The sequence below is a fragment of the Leuresthes tenuis genome, unplaced genomic scaffold, assembly GCF_036924035.1.
Source record: "Leuresthes tenuis unplaced genomic scaffold, fLeuTen1.0.hap1 SCAF_16, whole genome shotgun sequence".
Lineage (NCBI taxonomy): Eukaryota > Metazoa > Chordata > Actinopteri > Atheriniformes > Atherinopsidae > Leuresthes > Leuresthes tenuis.
Genome location: NW_027325370.1, coordinates 30,132,510 through 30,154,596, shown reverse-complemented (window position 1 = coordinate 30,154,596; position 22,087 = coordinate 30,132,510). Strand labels below are relative to the sequence as shown.

At 39.4% G+C, this 22,087-nt stretch overlaps 1 protein-coding gene across 1 annotated transcript in view; it reads left to right on the top strand.

The window, feature by feature from the left end:
* Positions 1-6,005, top strand: part of LOC140271512 (DNA (cytosine-5)-methyltransferase 3B-like) — a 60,140-nt gene extending 54,135 nt beyond the window's left edge. Inside the window, exons 17-22 of the mRNA XM_072366759.1 lie at positions 3,349-3,439; positions 3,815-3,963; positions 4,670-4,755; positions 4,988-5,057; positions 5,167-5,285; positions 5,426-6,005. Of these exons, the coding sequence (XP_072222860.1) occupies positions 3,349-3,439; positions 3,815-3,963; positions 4,670-4,755; positions 4,988-5,057; positions 5,167-5,285; positions 5,426-5,567 (657 nt within the window). The 3' untranslated portion in view covers positions 5,568-6,005. The remainder of the gene's footprint in view (positions 1-3,348; positions 3,440-3,814; positions 3,964-4,669; positions 4,756-4,987; positions 5,058-5,166; positions 5,286-5,425) is intronic.
* The last annotated feature ends 16,082 nt before the right edge of the window (positions 6,006-22,087 follow it).

Sequence of the window (22,087 nt, the reverse complement as noted above, 5' to 3'; positions counted from 1 at the left end):
TAACCATGGAATACAAAATGAAACAGCAGGAAACATCGGTTAACAGTTGCATTACTTAATATAAATATCTAGTTACTGAATTCATTTCGATTTAATTATTCAATACTACAGACCACTAGGGGGCAATGTGGAAATAACCATAGAAAAGTTATTTTTACAAGTACAATCGTGAAAAAGGTCTTAAAATGCAGCTCATGATTTCAATGAGAACCTTAAAGAAAATGTACAAAGATAAAAGGCAAATATAATACAGTTTTAAAATTCAACTGAAAGTGGATCTGAGGAAAGTATTTTAATAAACGTCTGTCTCTCGTCTAGCTAGATCAAAGCAGATTTCACCTTTCATTGACTTTGTCCAGATAAGGAAGGGAGCACAGTTAGTCTGGTGATTCTCCAATCGTCTCCTAAAAGAGCTTTTTGTTTGTTGAACTTAGTTAGCACTAAGGCATTAATGCGTACATTAATGTGGTAGAGATGCTTCCATTTCCTCTCCCCTGGGCAAAGGTTGGGGTAAATTAGATGATCTCTGTCTCTTCTTTGGTGTGGAAATCCCCCATCTCCGTCTTTGCTCAACCATAACCACACAAGAATGTTGCTGGGCCTCCCAAAGGTTAAGTTTTGTATTAAATCCACACTTGAGTTCACTACAATGTGTAGTGTAATTTCCTGCACTAGTTGCTATATATACTGAATTTGTTTTCTGGGTTGTGTTGCTGAGTAGAGCATTTGACTTAGACTTGGTGTATAAATTGATTGAATTGAATACTTTGTTAATCACTCAGTGGGGTTACATGCATGCCATCGGATCAGATTAATGGCTAAATAAGACTGAGTTATTCAGTAGACACCTTAATCTGACAGAAATTCTGGTCAGATCGGGTTAATCAGATTAAGACCCCGAGATAACGCGATCCAAACTTACACTAAGCGTGCGGGATCATCACCCGGAAGTCGAAGGAGACGATATTACTGTTGTTGTCGCTGCCATCGAAAAGAAACAAACAACGCGATGGAGAATGCGCCGTTGTGCATCGTGTTTGTGCCATAACCAGCTCATCACAAACGAAATGTAGAGGGACGCCGCTTCATCTTGCTCTTCGTTCACCATCTTTCTCAAATACCTGAGTTTGTTGTTGCTGTTGTTAGTGGTGAAGACGTCAACCGGAAGTGGCTCTATTAGTGATAGTTGAAATGGGTACAGCGCCACCTATCGTACCGGGGTATGACATGCTTTGTGCCACTGATTCGATTTATTCACCACCATATATCCAAGGATAATTACCCTTGCTCAATTAAGAAGCATAACCCAACTATAGCTATAATCGAGATAATCACATCATGTAGACCCACTGAGTAATTGGTGATCATTTTTCAACTGTTGGCAGCTATAGGCCTCCTTTGGCCACTGCTGATACTTAAGCGTCATTAGAGCAGATTCTTATCTGTCAGTAATCAGTTTACCAGTTTAATTTCAAAGAAACTGAAATTGGCTCTCACCTGTGTCTAATGATTTAAAAGCATATTGTCTTTTAATCCTACAAAAAATATTGATATTCCTATTCATCCTAATCTTAAATGTCCAGATAAATAATCTTTTATTATTCTTTTTATTACCAATATGCCACATAAAAACTCCTCGAGGACCGCTGTCCCGCAGGTTTTAGATGTTTCCCTGCTTCAACACACCTGATTCAGATTAAATAGATCACTTCAAAAGATTGTTAAGTTCTGCACAAGCCTGCTAATGATGCCTTGATCTGCCTTGATTTCAGTTCCATTTCAGTACACTTTTTATGCACAGGCCCCCTAATTTTTTAAAAGTAATTGAAACTATAACTGGGGGAAAAAAACCTTTTCTTTCAATGCCAGAAAACCTTTTTGCCTCTTATTGATTATGGTGACATTGTCATGCCTGCCATCTACAGATGTTGAGCGTTTAGTTTTTTATCACAGAGCACAGAAATTCATAACAGGCTATAAACCCCTCACTCACTTTGTACTCTCTCGTTAACTGCTCATTATCATCCATACGCAGACTTTTGCATTGGTATAATTAGGTTTACAAATCCATCCTTGGTCTTTTGCCTACATATTTATTTATCTTTCTACATGTTACGCAGTCATAGTTTTCACTCACAGTCCTTTGTTACCTTTTGCATTCTCACAGTGTGTACAGAGTTTGGCAAAAAGGCATTTTCTTATTTATTATTGTTACAGTTTTTCCAGCTGTATACTTCTTCACTCTCTCTTCTGTTGTAGTTTCTGTACACTTCTCATTAACTCCATGTCTACGTCTCTGAAGACCTTATTCTTTATGTTCAGCTGCTTTTTCAGACAACTGGCGACCTAGGGCTTGATATTAGGGAAGCACCTCACCATTCTTGTGGGGTTGATAGTCTCCACACAGAAGTTGATATAGCCTGTCAAACATTCAGTCATGGCACTGATGCCATCTCCATGTGGCTCACAGAGTGATTTCCATTCTGTGGCCTGAAGGCACTACTTGAGAATTTATTGAGTTTCCTGAGGTCACCCCCTCAAAATCTTTTTGATCACAGGTTGTCGTTGAACATTCGTTTTGTGGATGGAGGTGAGAACTGTCTGATTTTACGAGTGGTGAACAGGCGGCAGAGGAGCTGTTTGTATCGCTCACATTTGCATCAAATATAGCCAAAGTTTTATATTATCTTGTAGAGCAGTTGACAAACAGTTGAATTTTGTGTAAATAATGTAGACCTGAACTCACAACTAACAGCCCAATGTCCTGGGCACAAATCCTCTCTTTCACAGTGACATGCTCAGGGTTACACTATTTTTTATTAACAAGCACCGCAATACTTCCATCGTTGCTATTTCATTATTTTATGTTATTCCTCTCTGGTTTGTCTTTAAAAAAATAACTATGTATATGGCTAATAAGTTGTTTTTTTCATTTAGTATAGATGGTTCATTCAAGAATTATAAAAGTTGTGTGCATGTCACTGGAGCTGAAATGTTTATTATTTACTAAATCAATAGTGAAAACAACAATTAAGATCATTTCTCCATTCTTGATATCTCTTTATCTCATGATTTAATGTATTTAAATAGGAATGTTTTGTGGGAGTTTTCCCTCAACTTTTATGATCTTAAACTAAACTGATAAACAAACTGATTAACAAACAAAAGAAAAGGGGAAATAATCCAATAATCCAAAATCCAAATGTTTTTAAGTAGGATTGTAAATGATACATACATAAAAAAAGGATTCAATGAGTGTTATTAGTTCCACTGTTATTTGCTCCTTTATTTATTCTGTAGCTGTTACCCCATCGGTCTAACACAAGGTGGTACTGTTGTATCGCTTAGATTCAGGAGTGGGGTCCATTTGACCTGGTGATAGGAGGAAGTCCCTGCAATGATCTGTCAATTGTAAATCCTGCAAGAAAAGGCCTATATGGTTGGTACCTACCAAATTCATTTCTTCTATAAACCTTTATGTTTTATAGCATGTTTAAAGATTTTTGTGTGTTAGATTAAGCTCAGTGTTTGAAGAGTGAATGGTTGTTGTTGTTGTTGTTTAATCTATTGAAGCCCCAGGTATCCTGTACACTTGAGCTGTATTTTTATTAAAAAAAATAAATAAATAAGAAAAAAAGTATCAATACATTTTCTGAGGAACTTGACAGAATTATTTACTATAGAAGAATTTTAAATGTTTGTTTCTGAACTGTCAACTGGCTGTTATTGTATTCCTAAGTCATATTATGGGGTAAACTATATACTGCAGGATTACAGCAGGTAAATGTAACTGGACATTGTTTCATTGCTGCAGAAGGTACAGGGAGGTTATTCTTTGAGTTTTACCGTCTGTTGAGCGAGGCCAAGCCCAAAGAAGGGGAGGATCGGCCATTTTTCTGGATGTTTGAGAACGTTGTTGCTATGGGGGTCAACGACAAAAGGGACATCTCAAGATTCCTAGAGGTGAGTCATAAAGAACTATAGTATACACTTGCCAGAACCAGAGATGTTTGTGAAGAAAAGATATTTTCAGCATTTGTTCCTTGAACAAGATAACGTGTTTCAAGACATCAATTTAAAGTTCAATTTTAGACTTGTACAAACATTTATTCTCATAAAAATCTGAACAAAAAAAGGAAATGTTGATATACAATTAAATAAATAGAATGTATACTCTTTTCAATTTTAAGGTTTTATACACATGAACAACTGTCAACTGATGACAATCATGACTTAGTACAGGCGTCTGGATCCGTGTAGAGTTAGCGTGTCTACTGTGCACTTTTTACTTGCTATTACCATAAAACTGTGATATGAAATGTTCTGCTCCCAACAAACTTATGTCATGTTAAATGAAAATAAAATGACTTTCTCCTGAACTTTGCATAAAAAGAACAGTTTGGAGATTGATCAGTAAGACATGGTGTAATATATCACGTGTTGTTGTTTATCTGAGGTTCCATTTACTAAATTTTTAAACTTGGTAAGAGCCAGATGATTTTTTTTATGTCCTGATCTGTAAAACGTTAGAATTCAAAATGGGTGTACTTTCTTTTTCATATGACTGTGAGTTATGAGTTATTGTTAGCCTTAGTGATTTCTTCTTTGATTCACTTTTGATGGATGTAAATTTATGAAATTCTAAGAAATAATTTTGTGTTTTATGTAGTGTAATCCGGTGATGATTGACGCTATTGAGGTCTCTGCTGCCCATCGTGCCCGATACTTTTGGGGTAACTTACCAGGCATGAACAGGTAGTCAAAAACTCTTGAGCCCCAATTTAGAAAGAAATACAACTCAACTTAATAGAAAGCCGTATTGTTATTGCACAGAAGTACAACAAAATTAGTGGTTTTGTGTAACTTTACTGTTGTGATGCAAATACCGTATATTGTTGATCTATTCTCTTGTATTAGTGTTGAAACTACAGCACATGTATAGATGTAAACGTGTACATCAAAATGTCATAACCTGTCACTGTTGCAGGCCTCTGTGTGCCTCTGGTATGGACAAGCTAGAGCTCCAGGACTGTCTTGAGCATGGCAGAGTTGCAAAGGTGGTTAATATACAGATTAAAGTCACTTACTGATAATGAAATATCTTCTGTCACTTGCCGATCTTACGTGTAAAATGATTACCATTTGACAGTGCATATTGTCTTTTAGTTTGGGAAAGTGCGAACCATTACTACACGCTCCAATTCTATCAAACAGGGGAAGGACCAGCACTTCCCAGTCATCATGAATGGAAAGGAGGACATACTGTGGTGCACTGAGCTGGAGAGGTTCGCAGGAAACACAGACACATTGTTCCAAACAGTTGTGATTCATTGACTGTAGAGACATTACATTTTGCTATTTGCATCAAAGTCTTTTATTTTCATTCGCTGTTTTGTTCAGTTTAATTTTTTTTTTGTCTGTGCAGGATTTTTGGTTTTCCTGTCCACTACACAGATGTGTCCAACATGGGTCGTGGTGCCAGACAGAGACTGCTGGGCCGGTCCTGGAGCGTCCCTGTCATTAGGCACCTGTTTGCTCCACTCAAAGACTATTTTGCCTGTGAATAGTTTGCCTGTCCTTCACTGTCCTTCGCTAGCAAACAGACGCCGCTTGGGAATATACACCAGACTCTTTATTGAAATTCTGTTCCAGAAAACATCAGATGCCAGCCATTTTTGTCTTTATTCTTTGACCTACGTTTACATGCATAAAGCAAGTTTCAGTTAAAGTATGTAGCGAGAAAACATAACCCAAATTCAGCAGGTTGGCTATGGTTTTTACCTATGCCATAAAAGTTAGTTGACAGTGCAGCCTTTTATTGTGACTAATTATATCATCTAGAATCAGGACCTGTGCCTTCAGGAACCTCTCTGAAAAGAGAAATAATAACAAGATAAGAGGAAAAGTAAAACATCACCAACACCTATTTTTTTAACATCAATACTGTATAGTGATTTTACAGTAATCTCCTCCTTTTATAATATGCCCTTGCAAGGCATTGTTTTGACATCTAGTCAACACTGGTAACTTGTTTGAAAGAAATAGAAAACAAGTAAGTTTGAGTAAGTAAATAAGTTTTTTTAATGTTATTCTCAGGAAAATTTAGTGACTTACTGTACGTGAAAATTAAAATTTGCAACAATAAGGCTGCTTACACCCTGTTAATCGAAACAAGAACACTTTTTACAAATGTGAACATTTTGTATACAGTCCCATCAAAATGCGATAGCTATGTATAGAAAAGTGCTCAGTCCTTTACATACTCCTTTAGTGTTGAGGTGTAAGTTGGAAAAGAAAATCCATACCAACCCACTCCCAGAGGAAGGTAGGGATATTCTTTCTCTTTAATGCACCATACCATACACTTACAGATCAGTGCCTAATACAAGAGGATTTGTCAGTTGTCTAATTAAGCCTTTGAAAGGATATTTTAGTGTTTTTTGAAGTGGGATTGTCTGAAGTACTAACAAGTTGTCATTGTCTTATCTGCAGTAGATCTTGGATTTAACACTATAAGTTTGGAGATTCAGGGTAGGAATTCTGACAGAAAGTCAAACTATTTATGCTATCTATGCTCGAAGAAATCCATAACCTCTGTTGATGGATAAAAACCAAAACTACAGCAATGGCAGAGAGTAATACCATGGAAGATGAAGTTTACTCCACCAAGAATAATAAAGTCAGTTTTTGAGGATACTGCGCTAGAACACCGGCTGAAATCAGGTCATGTTAGTTAAACTTACGACCCTAGTTATGAAAAACATAGTTTCACTGCTGTTCAGTAATGATAAAGCTTTTTTTCAAAATGAAAGAGTCTGCAGGTCTCTCGTGTTTCTAAACTTGAATCTGTTTTCATGCACACTGTAACACGTCTTGTGGTTACAGCTTGCATCGTATCACTGGAACGATTTGTGTTTAAGGTACTGTATAAATGGAAACATTTACCAATCTTGTTGAAAGACGACCAACTTTTTTTTTTAACACAAAAGAGTAACTTGTCATAAATAACTTGTTGTGTGTGGAAATGACCATTTCATCTTTTATACTGCTTTGTGACGCTGGAACTACTTTGACATTTCAAGTCTTTAAAAACCTTGAAAACCTTATAAAACTGCTGAATTTCTATCATATTTTCACTTAAAACAGTAATCAAAGAAGTATTTTTTCTTTTTGTAACCGCTTTTTTAGAATATGTTGTATTTACTTTATTTGATAGTATATATTTACACAATATACATCTTGTTTTAACATTTAACACATTTTACTACTATATCAATACATAGCTCTTATTTTTATAGTCTCATCATATGATAAACCCTTTGAGTGTGTATTTGTAGACTGTAGACTGTTAACTGTTTATTTTTGGGGTTTTTTCTTGATCATATTGTGATTTAACAGATTCACATTTGAATTTTGTCTTTTATGCTTGTCCATTGGACATTTTTTCTGTTGATTTCATGTTCAATTTAAAATGAACAGATCCTGTGCTATTTTTGTATCTTGTTTGAACTATTCGAGCAAAACATTGGTGTTCTTTTTTATTTTTGTTGATTACTTCTTGTAGTCACCCGTATATAATTTTTTCCTCAATAAAATACTGCCTGGCAAAAAGTAAAAATGGCCATGTTCCCTATATGACATTTCAATCTATGCATTCAGTTTTGCTGGTTTTCTTTCACAGTCTTAGAAAGCTTTCTTACAAGACAAATGATTGTGGAGATAAGGTTATCTGATGAAAACTCTTTCACTCCTCACATTTCAAAACTGCACTAATAGTATGAAATGGTAAAAAGACTCCTGGTTTGCTAATTGACCACAGTAAATTTTTTGTGAACTTTGTATGGATGATCAATTGCTAATTTGAATGTGCAGTGCACACATTTTTTGGTGAAAGTTGGATAATGAGTAAATGTAGAAATCCTAATGCATTTAAATGACATTTGGGTCATTTATTTAGCTTTTACTTTGCTAAGAGATATTTGCATTGCCAGATCTTGAGCCTATGTACTGTTGAGACACAGACAAGAAAAACAATTTTCTCTTCATTTATTGGTCTGAAAATGGCAATTTAGTGTCAGAATGTGTAGAGGACGTATGGCTTGTGTAAAAGAGTTCCAATGTGTGCCTTGGTTTCTTTGCAACAAAAGTATCAATTAGACACTGTGTTCATGTGTGTCATCAAACTCAACTTGTTGAGCAACCGCCCTGTGTATAGAGGCTGACGGCCACCGGCCTGCGTGGGTTATCCTCGCTCTCAAGTCAGGAAGAACTATCAGACAGAGATACAATAAACTTACACAAATTGGAAGTGTAGTTTTCGTTTTCAATCACTGTCCTGTTGAAAAACAAATGATGGCGACAATCCGTGCAAAAAGTTTTTGATGAACAATTGCTGTAGAGTGCTGTGGTTGTGATGAAAAATCGGCAATTGTTGTACCAGCAAAGCAACCCCACATTACATATTCCCCTCCATGCTTCACAATGGAAACCTACAGCACAGAAAATAGCATCAAATTAAGACTAAATTGTACCTGCAGAGTCTGTATCCTTTCCAAAGACATATTACTGATCTGCCCAATGTTGGTTACTTGTCAGTAAGTGGAAGGAAATGAGCAGTTGTCCACTTGTGTGAACTAAGAAATCCATTGCAATAAGTCATTAGCCTCTGTATACTAATAATTGGTTCATAGAAATCATTCTAGCTGGAAATTAATCCAGTCACAGTTTCACAAACTCTCTTTGGTCACACTACCTCAGGTCAGATCCCTACCACTGTCACAACCGTTGTTAAATTTTCTATTACCTTCTTTCAGCTTATCGTTTCTGATATTTGTTACTGTGTATTAAACCTGAGAACCAATATTTTCCATGTTTTAACTCCCTTCTTTTGATGTTTTGACCTAATTCTGATTTACTGATTATGTGTCTTTTTTACTATAATAAATGTAGATTAAACATAGATCCAATTTTTCTCTTTCCTTCTGTTGTCATGTACTTTGTTTACCTTGGTTGTATATATTGTATACAACTGTATTTCAACTTTGGATAGGCAATGAATTCTTACTAACTTCTAAGTTTTTGTATTTAATCGTATAACAGATAATTGAGTTCTTTTTATTATTATCATTGTTTTTATCAAATGGTCCACAAAGCTACAAAGCATTTAACATGTGTTTCTTATTCACAGATTCACATATAAATGAATGTGACTGTTGTTCAGGAGGAGGAGCAGTTGTCTGCCAATCCTGGCTTCCCCTGACCACATGTCGAACTGTCCTTGTTCAAGACACTGAACCTCATGTTGCCACCAATGTGTCCATCGATGTCTGAATGTGTGTGATAGAGGAAAAAGCACTGTTTAGTCTGTAACATTGTATAGCCTAAGATGTGCTGTATGACTGTGTGTGTGAATGTCTTCAGAATGAACCCCAGAGACATATGCATTTCTTTATGCATATCCTCTGGAACAGTTTTGAGTTCAGAATGATGACGTATGCTCTGTATGCAATCTTTAAGTAATGACTATAGAACAATACACGGTTAAACTTTAAGGTTGATTTATAATGGTGTATAAGTTCACAGGCAGTCAAAAACTGATAAGGAGAGGAGGTGGAGACTGGGGAGAAGCCCCATAGAGTATAAAAGGACAAGCCCCAAGAGAGCTCGTCAGTAAACGCCAGGGTTGCCTCATGGTATGTTTGGGCTGTAATTCTGATATTAGCTAAATAAATGCACCATGCTTGTACACTGCTGTCTGCAGAAGATCATTTTTGTTTGATCTTTGTCTCATGATTTTACATTTACCACTGATATTTACTGAACAACAATTTTTGAGTAAGACACTGACACTTAGATGCATTGGTGTCATGATGTGTCGGTGACTGGCCTCTATGGGGACAGTGAAAGTCCCTGAAAACCCAAGTCTGTTCCTCCGACCCAACACCCCTCAGTCTACTAGATACTGGAGGCCATGTCCACAGCGACACACATCCAAGGGGTGACGATTATACTCGCAGGATTGTCATCGTCATCCCGGGCAAAGATGGCAGTCTGGATAAAGGAATTAGAGGGCTTGAGGCAACAAGCTTTCACTGGGAAATGTGGAGAGGATTGAGGACGCTCATGGGGGTTGGAACCTTGAGTCTCATGACAGTTTTTTTTTTTTTTTAATTCCAGAGGACATCATTGGCAAAGACTTGGAAAACTGTGAATGCCTTTGTTAGAGCAAAGGTCATGACAATGTTGAAGGCCATATTTAATTTTTCTCCCTCCTTGGTCTGGACAAAATAATGAGCATTCCAGAGATCTAGTTTAGTGAAGATGGTGCAACCTTGAGGATTTTCAAAAAGGATATTTGTCCTAAGAAATTATCTAATTTGACCCACGGTAGCCAATACAAGGACACAAGGATACAAAGTCCTGTTTTTCTTAGCTAAAAAGAAAACCCTTTTGCTGCTGCCTAAGCCCCAAAATTCACCCTGTACAACCATGATTGTGTCTCCACCCAAGACAACACCATCATCATTAAATATGCTGATGACACCACCATTCTGGGGCTCATGAAAGGGGGAGACGAGACAGGATATAGAGCCCTGTTTGTCTATGGAGAGGAGAACAACCTCATCCTCAATGCAGACAAGACCAAGGAAATAATACTGGACTTCAGGAAGAATCCTCCTCCTCTACAGCCTCTCCTCATCAAAGAGACTGAGGTGGAGCAGGCCAACAGCTACAGATTCCTGGGACTGCAGGTTACATCTGACCTTAGCTGGACTCTTAACACCACAGCCACAGTGAAAAAAGCCCTGCAAAAGAGGCATTCTGACAGAGACGTCCTAAGAATGCAGTTCTAAGAACTGTCCACCTCGAATTTCGTTATAAGAACTGCCCTTCCCAGGGGAACCGTTTCATTTTGCATTCGCACACGAGTCAGGGACTTTGACAGGGACTGATGTGATGCAACCGTCTGCGACAGACGTGTTATTTTAGCTCCACACACAACAACTAAAGAAAACCCGCGAAAAGTAAGGAGAGAAGAAAACAACAACACCACCAAGAAGCTGATATGGAGAGCAAGGAGGCCACCGTGTTCATGGCCTGCATGACGGAGGCGATTTGACCGTAGTCAAATGTATTCCAGGGGCCAGAGCAGACGAACTGCTGGCTAAGGATAAGCGTAAGTACGGTAAAATAGTTATTATAAAATAGTGTTCGCCGGTAATGACACCCGGTTACGCCAATCAGAGGTCACTAAAATTAATGTTGCATCGGTGTGTAATTTTGCCAAAACAATGTCGGATTCCGTAGTTTTCTCTGGACCCCTGCCAAATCTGACCAGTGATGACATGTTTAGCCGCATGTCCTCATTCAATCGCTGGTTGTCTAGATGGTGTCCAGCAAACAACGTGGGCTACATAAATAATTGGCAATCTTTCTGGAGAAAACCTGGTCTGATGAGGAGAAACGGCATCCATCCCACTTTGGAAGGAGCGGCTCTCATTTCTAAAAATTTGGACGAATTTATTAGTCATCCAAAAACATGACAACCCAGGGTTGAGACCAGGATGCAGAGTTGTAGTCTTACACACTTCTCTGCGGCTTCCCACCTGATGCCAGGGTTACTAATCAGACCTAGACCCAAGATTAGTTTGAGCTCTTTTGAATCTCTGATTCTCAGTTTTTCCCAAAGTGGATCATCATAAAAAAAATAAAAAAAATCATAAAAAAAATCTTGTGTTTGTTGGCCAGACTTCCGGCGGACAACTAGACTTCTGGCAAAGTGGTCCCTGGGACCGGAGCCCATCTGGTGGACGGCCAGACTTCCGGCGACCCAGATGCCCCTCCAGAGCAACAAGGAGAGGCGAGGGTAGACGTGAGCCAGCCCGGGCTCCCACTGAAGAAGGCAGTGGTGGATCCGCCCGAGTTCCCACTGGCGAAGGCGAGGGTAAACGTGGGCCAACCGGGCTCCCACTGACAATGGCGAGGATAAAGTTGAGGAAGGAACGGTTCCCAGATGTTCCCAATTCGGGGTGGGAGGGAGGGGCTCTGAACGCCGGAGCAGGCTGGATCATTGGTGGAACAAGCTTTGTCATGTCAGGAACAATGGTCTGGGTCGTGGCTGGAACCACCGTCTCGGTCGTGGCTGGAACCACCGTCTCGGTCTTAGCATCAGCGGTGTGCTGGGGCAGGACCTCGGCATCAGTGGCGCGTGCTGGTGCATGGCAGCGGGGTGGGACAGGACAGCAGCAGCGGGCTGGGGCAGGACGGCAGCAGCCGGCTAGAGCATAGCAGTGGGCTGTGGGGACGGCAGCACAGGAGAAGACACTGGGGAGGCAAAAGAAGAGGTGAGAGTCTGGTGGAGCGGGGCCGATACCTCGGCCGAGTCCGTGCCAAAAATGTCGACCATCGCCGCATAGTGGACTTTTTTTCGTCACTTCCCAGATTTCCTTTACTGGTGGTGTCTCCGGAACCAGTCCCCACCGGAAAACGTCCAGGACGTCGCCAGAGACCCTCAGCCAGTCCCACTCGTCGGCAGACCGTCTGCTTAATAAAGCAGACGGTCATGGCCGCGAGTCGGGTCCGGAGAGCACGTAAGACTGCTGGGTCCATGTCTGACAAATTCCTTCTGTCTAGGACTTTAGGGCGAGGAAGGGAGGACCCAGATGCAAACTTCTCTAAAATCAAAAGGTTTATTCTAAAACAAGGACAAGACAAAAACAGGAGACGCAGCTGAGCCAAATTATCAAAAATTCTTACACTGTGGCAAAAAAAAAACCAAGACTATGGATAAACAAGACTATGGTAACTGTGACAAACAAGACTCTGGTGGCGAAAACCTGGCTTAACGTTATGTGGCGTGAACATGAAAAGTAAGTGAGGAATTCGCAATGACTGTGAGTGAACCTGGAAACTAAATACTGTTGGGAGGTGATTGGTGACGAAGTGCAGCTGTGGAACAGAAAACAGGTGATTTGAGTAAATTGACTAAGTGACAGGGGAAAAAACATGACAAGAACTTGAAAACATAACAAAGAACTGAAAACATGATAAAAGACCTGAAAACAAGAATAATCAAAACACAAAACGTGACACATTCAGAGATGGTGTGATCTGCTGGCAAATGTAAATTGAACAGTGATTACACTCAGAGGTCCATCATTTCTCAGTTAGGCATACTTTGGTTTTAATGACAGTACTTAATAGGTCAAGCAGAATAAATATTTGAGCAACCTTAACAAATCTTCTGAGTTGTTATCTTAGTGGGTTGTTCCACCCTAACTAGAGGCATTGGCTTGAATATGGGTTCAGTTGAGTACCTGGCAAAAGTTAAGTAAATTTTTTTGTAATAAAGATAAACAAAACATAGATTTGGCATAAAATAGTTTTATTTAGTAGCTGAATGTACATCAGGATATGACAAAAGATGCTAGTTGTCTCCAGTCAGCTGAGTCTAAAATTTGGAGTAAGTATAAACAAGATGGGAAGATTGTAAAAGGGAAGCATACAAGTGGACCAAAGTATTTATATGCTAAAAAGCCAGTGATAAACCATCACTAACACCTTAACTAGTGTAACAAGGTTACAGTGGAGTGGGGAAAAGGACTGTGGATGATTGAAAGAGATATCCAGTGATGAATCACCAATCTGCACTGGTAAAGCGGATAATACCTGAGCTTTTGTTTATTGCAGGTAAAATGAAACGCATAAAGATGACTGCCTCAATAAAACACACATATTTCCACAATCACCAATGATATTGGGGTTTCATGTAAGGTAAAGGGGAATAGTGGTTATTGACTCTACCCTAAATTCACAGGTGCACATTCAATTTTTGGATGATAATGCATTTTGCTATAGAGCAAAGAGCGTTAAAACTTTTATTCAGGAAAGATATATTAATTCAATTCAATTCTATTGTGAAATATGGACCAACTAGCTCTCCAATGGTATGTATCCACCAGTTTTAGTTTAAGTGTAACTGTCTGTTTCAGTTCTGTGTTCACTCAGACACTGATTAAATAAATCTGTATACTTCAGTCTTCTTTTGTTCTCTGACAAACTGTAAAATGTCTTGTGTTAAAACGGCAATAAATTGTTCAGAATGCAAGTACTCTTCATGCTATAAGTATAAAGAGTACCGTAATTTCCGGACTATAAGCCACTACTTTTTTCCCAGGCTTTGAGCACCGCAGCTTATAATACTGTGCGGCTAATATATGATTTTTTAATTCTTTTTTTTTCATGCCACCAAAAACATTTTGCCTCGTAACATTAGACCAATAAAATGAACGACTAGTTCATAGTGGTCCAATGAAATTGTACGATAGATCAAACACACTTACACAACTAAATTATTGTAAATCGGTCATTTGTACTCACCCTCAACATGGAAAACAAACGAAGAAATGGATATTATGTAGCTATTTAAATTAAAGGCGATCAATCTGAGATGAGATTGTGAGAGCGACAACGAAGAAACTGAAGTGAGTGACGAAGTTCTGAGGCTGTTTAATTCAGACACTGAAGAAGATGACTTTGATGGTTTTAGTGCACAGGAGGAAGATGAAGAAGGTGATCAATGACTTTTCCTGTTTACTGTCTACTGTCTTTTTTTTTACCAGCCGTGTTACAGGGACTGTTTGAAAAAAAAGCATTTATGCCATGTATTTGTGCGTTAGCGATAGGTATTTAAGTTAAAACCATCTGTGTTACAGGCACTGTTTGGGAAAAAAGCATTTACTCCACGTATTTGTGTGTCTCCGATAGGTATTTAAGTTAAAACCATCGCTGTTACAGGCACTGTTTGGGAAAAAAGCATTTACACCACGTATTTGTGCATTAGCAATAGGTATTTAAGTTAAAACCATCGCTGTTACAGGCACTGTTTGGGAAAAAAGCATTTACACCACGTATTTGTGCATTAGCAATAGGTATTTAAGTTAAAACCATCGGTGTTGCAGGCACTGTTCGGGTAAAAAAAGCATTTTCAGTATGTAGTTGTTTATGTTACCATGCACATTGAATTAAAGGTTTAAAAATCCTCACGTGTAACATCTTTCTGTGTAAATATCTCATATAACAATGCAGACACCCACGGTTTATAATCCAGTGCGGCCTATGTAAGTAAAAAATGGATTTTCTTTTTTAAATTAGAGGGTGCGGCTTATATTCAGGTGCGCTCTATAGTCCAGAATTTACATTACTTTCATCAACAGTGAGCTGAGAGGAGGTCAAACTTAAGATCACAAACTCAAATGTTTTGGGACTACATCTACCACAGCATTAGCTGTGAATGATAGTGGACTTTTATGAGTTTTAATCTAGTCTATTTGTTTCAGTGGAGCTAAGCTAGTTACTGTAATATGTTTTAAATGTGATGGGGTAGAGATATATATTTATGTGCTCTAGAGTGTAAAATGTTTAAAATCCTGTCATAACGGCCCAACTGAGTATTTTTTTTTTTATTATTACTTTGGCGGTATTTCCTGTATGTGACTACCAACTTCGGATAGCTAAAATGGCGTTGGTCACTGTTATCGACCACTGGCTGAGCTGTGGCTCCGCTAATATAATTTAATGTGATTGACAGCAAAGTAAATATGAATATTGGATCTCTATTAAGGGTATATTTTGATCACAGTTAAATGGACTAACTGAAAATTTGAGATGTTTATTCTGTGAAATATTGCCATGTGTAAAACCAGTGGCAGCTGGTGGAGTTTTATCCAGGGGGTGCTATAACTCCTGTAATGGAAAATTAATTCTTCTGTGCATTGTATTGAGTGTTACTGTGTATAACCTGCAAATGACCGAGCTGCAAGGTGCCACCCTGTCCTGTTTTCTTAAATTCCTCCTTACAAAGGTGGGCTTGTTATAATGAGATAGCTGCACTTTAAGGGGGACAGGGATGAAGCTGATATTTAGACTGTGTCTGGGTAACTTGAACTGTGGTTTGGGGAGGGAAGGTAGACTAGATAAAAACAATCAACTATACCCAAAGAGAGATGACGTGACAAGTGGGCAATATAACTGTGTGTTTTTGTCTCAGTGGTCGGAGCAACTCTGTATTTTGCATTGTATCTCTTGCAAGATATTATTATAAAAGCCTCTTATCTCCTCAGAAGAAAATAACTGACTCTGTGCATTACTAAAATTTCCACCACACTCCAAAATAGACATATACCAAAAAGCAAGCAAATATATACTAAGGTATCACACCAGTGTATTTACATGAATGAAAACAACAAAAGCAACATTTTAATGCCATGTAATATTCTACTTTTTATACATACATTTTGCCCCTCTATCCTTGAGAGAAGCAAATTTCTCAATGACTCTTTGGTTGAAGTCAGAGATGGTTTTGACAAGATTCTTCTCCATAGAGCGCATGGCCAACGCATTAAGACGATAATGTGATCCTGTGATATTGTGAAAGTCTTGATTCTCTTCAGTGATGAGAAGCACCTCTCAGATTCAGCTGTGGTCATATGAGTTGTGATGAGGATCTTCAGCAGAGCCACAATCTCTGAGAAGATGTCCTGAAGATTGTTCCCCATGAAGAGCTGGTACAGAGCCACAGCACCACTGCAACTTTTGAACTTATCATTGGTGTAGATGAGAGGCAGTTGAGTTTTCAGGTGGCTCTTGTTCAGCAGTGGGTAAGCCTCCTTGGTGGTGTTCAGTGCTGCTTCAGGGAACTGGTTGTGGTACTGCTAGAATCTGTCTGCCTGCAGCAGTGTAGCACTGATCAGATGCTTTCTAGAATAGAATAGAAAAATACTTTATTCATCCCCTAGTGGGGAAAATTCAAATTAGTCTAGTAGCTCAAAATATTATAAATATTGACAATGATTGCATGCTAGACAACAACAACAACAATAATACTAATCAGTGATGAATTTATGGATAAATTGTGAAAGCATATCTGTGTTTTGCATGGTCCAAGACAGTGTCACAAACCTAAAAAATTAATGCACCACTTTAGTAGAATATGGAGATGGCTAATCTCTATATTTTCTAATGATTTAATCTATAAAAACTATTTATTTTATGAGTATATGTGTTCATTTAAGAGCAACAATGCACATTAACATAGCACCTATATAAAAGTAGACTATTATATTATATAGGGCCTATTCTAAGGTGTGTTCCCCACTTTTTCACAATATATCACTACTGTGATTGAAAACATTGTAAAAATCCTACAGCACACATTTAACTTCTGCTCTTCTGGTCATCAGAGAGAAAGGAGCTCAAGCTATCCAGAAGTGCTGTAGTGATGGAATCAGCAGTGGCACTTTGGAGAGATATAAACTCAAAAATTCTCTCTTAGACATTTTGGGTTTTGTCAATGTAGCGGATCACAAGCACCAGCTGACACTGAGTGGAAATGTCCATTGTTTCATCAGCCTGGATGGAGACAAAGTCTGCACTCCTGATTTCTCCAATGAGGTACTCTCTCAAAACTGACAACAGTCAACCAATGACGTAGCCACGAGTGTGCCGATGCCACCCAAAGAGGCAGTTGGCACACCCAAAAAATTGCAGTCACCTGTATCTGACAACCTACTGACCTGACTGTGACCCCTCGCCCAGCAAGCATTGCCCATCAGGAGTGATTCTGATTTGCTGTCCTTGTGGATTATGATCCTTGACAGACAGCTGGTCGAACTGAACAACCGTTTTCAGAGTGACTCTTATGGAATAATGAAGGCTGCTGCCTGCCTGTATCAGACGTTTTGCCAGCTGGATGCTTTGTGCGCGCAGAGCAGGCATTATAGACTTGGTTTGGAGGCCTCTAAATTGACTGTGTTTGGGCAAATCCTTAAACGAAAAGTGGACGGGGGACATCAGTTCCTGTCCATTATTGGAGTCTTGGACTCATGTGACAAATATGTTTTTCCCAACTTGAACTGTTTACTGCGTATTCTGATATCACTGCCTGTTACAAGTTGCTCTGTGGAGCGCCTGTTTTCAGTTGTAAACAGGATTAAATCCACCAGCAGAGCTACAATGTTCACAGAGAGACTGAATAGCATGTCGTTGCTCATGTTTGAAAAAGAGCTCGCGGAGAAATTGGACTCTGATGAAATAATAAATCCGTTCAATCCAAGCCACGCCGTCTTGCCCTTTAAATTGAGAGCTGCGCAGTGCGTACAGGGAAGCAGCTATATATCGTTGTGTCCTTTACTCTGCTGCTAAGCCCAATAGTTGTGTTCAGGTGGTTAAATGGCTTTGTTGATCATGCGTAATGTGGATACGTTATGGCTCTGTGAGAGTGCATGAGCAGGCGCATGAACGTGTTATATTTCACTATGTTCATCTCATTGAACAGACGCAATGTCCGTGTGTGTGTGTTGTTTTTTTGAGGACAAAAAGTGTGCTTTTTGTATTACTTTGTTATTGATTTATTTGAGAGCACTTCGAAATGTTTAGACCTGCTGTGAACTACTGTTGACTGATACTGATGAGAACGCACCCAACGTGTGTTTATGTTTTGTGTTAATAATGTTGTATTTGAGAAATGTATTCTTTTGAATGTTTGTGAAGGTGTAACACTGTTGGAAATAAATTTTGCACACCCAATGTCCAATTTTTTCTGGCTACACCAGTGCAGTCAAGGAGTTAATTCTGTCGTCGTAGATGTTCCCTTAAACACAGTGGAAGTCTGCAGGCACTCATGTAGAACTGTATCCAGAGATGCTACAAAACCCACCAGTCCTCTAAAAACACCAGGATTTTCTGACCCTTCACTTCCATCATGGGCAATTTCAAATGCACAACAGAACTTCACACAGTCTATTATTTTTGATAGAATGTGCCTGTTTTTGTCAACCTTCTCATTGTGCTTACGGAATCCTACCCTATAGTCTTTTATCTTTCTTCCGGCTCTCAACGAAGGCGGTCGCATTTCTCCTCTCTCCTGATTCTTCCCTCTCCCATATCTCTCCTGCTTCTCTTGTCTTGTAATGTCTTGTCTCAACTTCAGTGCCTCTCTCTGCATTGCTTTCAAACTAAATCATGGAATTGAGCTGGTCTCTAAACGCAATTGACAAAATCATTGCAACAAGAAGCTCGGGTCCAGGGGAACCCACCTGTCCCAACGAAACGTTTGCCGCTGGGTACACGAGGGACTCCTGGGAGATGTGGAGAGTCGTGTGCCTGTCGATTCTTTCCGTTGAAGACGTGCAGCCAAGGCCGCTGCTGAAACAACTCTCCTGAAATCACTGCTGTGAGATGCTCTGAACTACTTCTCCCCCTCCCTTCTTCTTGGACACCTGGAGATTGTTGACTCCGACTGGGACCCAATCAAGGACTCCATGGCAACCAGCTGTGGTATCACGATGACATCTTGTGAACTGTAACATTGGTTGAGAGCCAGACATAGCAACTCTCTGGGCTTACCCCCATCCCACGCCTTCGGATGTCTTGCGTTTTTTATGTGTGAAACAAGCAAATGTTTGTTTATGTTTTGAGTTTTTATGTTGGATGGTGGCCCTGTCCAGGGTGTACCCCCGCCTTTCACCCGATGACTGCTGGGATAGGCTCCATCCCACCCGCTACCCGATTAACGGATTGACGGTATAGAAAATGGATGGATGTTGGATGGTGTTCCATAAAAACATAAAAAATTGACTGATTCTGATTCATCAAGCTGAGATTAATTGTTTATTTTCCCAAACAAGGCTAGTCGCAGTGCATTTCCCATGTGGATCCCAGATTGTACATCCTTTAAATCAGTCATACCCGTCTTAATCCATGCTGTGTCAGAGCCTGACATTTGTAAAAGGAAGCAGGGAAAGCATAAGCCTTGCTACATGCAGTTAGCCAAGCCTTGTTGCTAAACCAGGGGTCCTGGATAAAGACCTGAGTGTACTATCTCCCTCTGTCTTTGGGCTGTTCATGCATTTAGCAGAGACTTTTATCCAAAGCAACTTACAGATAGGCAGAGAGGGTAAGGGGGTCTTGCCTAAGGACCCCTACTGGAGACAGTACCTTTCATGCAGGGGAATTGAACCCAGATATCGTACATGAAAGGTGGCAATCATACCACTACTCTATATTGTTGTGATGTTCGCTGATCAGGTACGAGCTCTTTTACGTCGAGCTTCTCCTGATTCGTTCTCCTCTCAAAAGGTATTGTTTTAAGTGACTTCACTGAATTATTTAATTTCTTTTAATCCATTTTGCATCTCTGTCCGATCGTCTCCAACTCCTGCGGCTCGACCTGTCAATCAGACGCACTTTATGACAAACGGCTGTGACGTCGGCCCCATGGCGGGAAGACGGTGGTGTGCAAATCAAGCACCATTCAGCTAGATTCTGGGCGCAGGAGAGGTGCGCCCCAGCATGGTCCTGTCTCTTGAGGAAGAGGATCTACAGGCAAAGATTTTTGCGCTCCAGGGCGGAAATACGTCACTAATTAGACAACGTCGAAAACGAAACAACTTTACTCATCATTAAATATAAAATATGTATCTTGCACTTCTAAATATATATACAGATATATTCTTATATTATTCACGGTAATTTGGTGAGTGGTGGGGCAGCGCCCTCTATTGGCCAGATGCCATTGTTTAAAACCTTGAACAGTTAGCCGTGGGCGGAGAAAAGGCTCGAGGTTGGAGTCAAGAATTTGTAACTGGAACTATAATACTACTTGGAACGGCTCGGCGATGGTGAGTTGATGATGTTGTCTTATCCACATTTTGTAAATGTCTGCTAGTATAACTAGGTCAATAGCCAATTCTAGTGGTTTGTGATGCACACAAACGCAACCATACAATCGACCTGAGCCGCGTTGTTACATTAATAGTGTTCTATCGGAAAAGTTAAGTTTGCTCACACTTTAACTTGCGTTGTTCACTTGTGCCGACTAATATAATAGCTCCGTGCTTGTTTCATATTTTACACATTCAGCTGTTCACATTCCCACAGAAAGGCCACTTAGAAATATTAAACAAGCGTGGTAGCCTCCCTCTTAAACGTAAATGGATTTTTAAATGGTTTTATGAAACCGTAACACTAGGCGAGACTATTTGATTGTCAACTATTTATCCATTTATATTTTTTTTGTCTGGAACCAGGTTTAAAAGTTTAGATATACATTTGTGCAAGTATTCTAACGCAGCTATTGTTCTGTGGCTGTTCATGAAGAATGTGAAGCCGTCGGTTCATTGTTAATGTGCTAATTGTTTCTACTCTAAACCCCCACTATACCCGAGCTGGCCGCTTCCATCTTTCCACAGTTTTTCTCCAGTATTTAAAAATGGTCCCCGTTTATCCTATTGGCCAGAAAGCCGACCACTCCAATCTGATTGGTGAGAACAAAGTCTTGTCTCGTTCCATTGGACAACATGGCTTCGTTTTCTTCACGCGTGGGAAATGATGTGAGCTTAGTCGGCTACAAATAAACAGACTCACATCTGAGTTTCTTGGCTCGACTTGCATCGGCTGAAACTGAACGGCTTTTTCACATGGCGTGAATGCACAACTTTCGTGGGTACCGTACAGCCATTGCGATCTGCGCAAAGGTAGCGGGTCTTTGATACCACACAATTCTTATGACATACAACGATCAAGAATGTAGTTTTATTTTACTATGTAATGGACTTTTAATCTACTTTAAAAGTCTCCTGAAAGAAAAATAGTTTAAGTTTGATTAGATGTTTTGAAGTGTAGACTTTATTGTTGTAGGTTCCTGTGTTCTTTTCCAGGTTCCAAATCTTAATTCACATTGTATATTTCAATTAAACCCATCTGAGTTGAGTTATTTTTTCAAAGGTTACTTTGTTTATTAAATTGATCACAATTTATATTTGTCTCACTCTTCTATATATTTGCAAGGTGTTAATGATGGTATGGCCTTTTAGGAGATGGTAGTGTATGTAACTTTGAATGTGCTGTGTTCACATTACCATACAGTCCTGCTGGCCTGGTTCAGAGAAAATTTATAGACTAGTTTGACAAAGGTAGATCAGGTAAGGACAAGTAGTTGTAATATTAATCGGCCACGAATGAGAGCAGAGCTTTGTTCAGTATTACCTAGCTGCAGTTTATAAATCTCCACAGACACTTGATTTTCTGA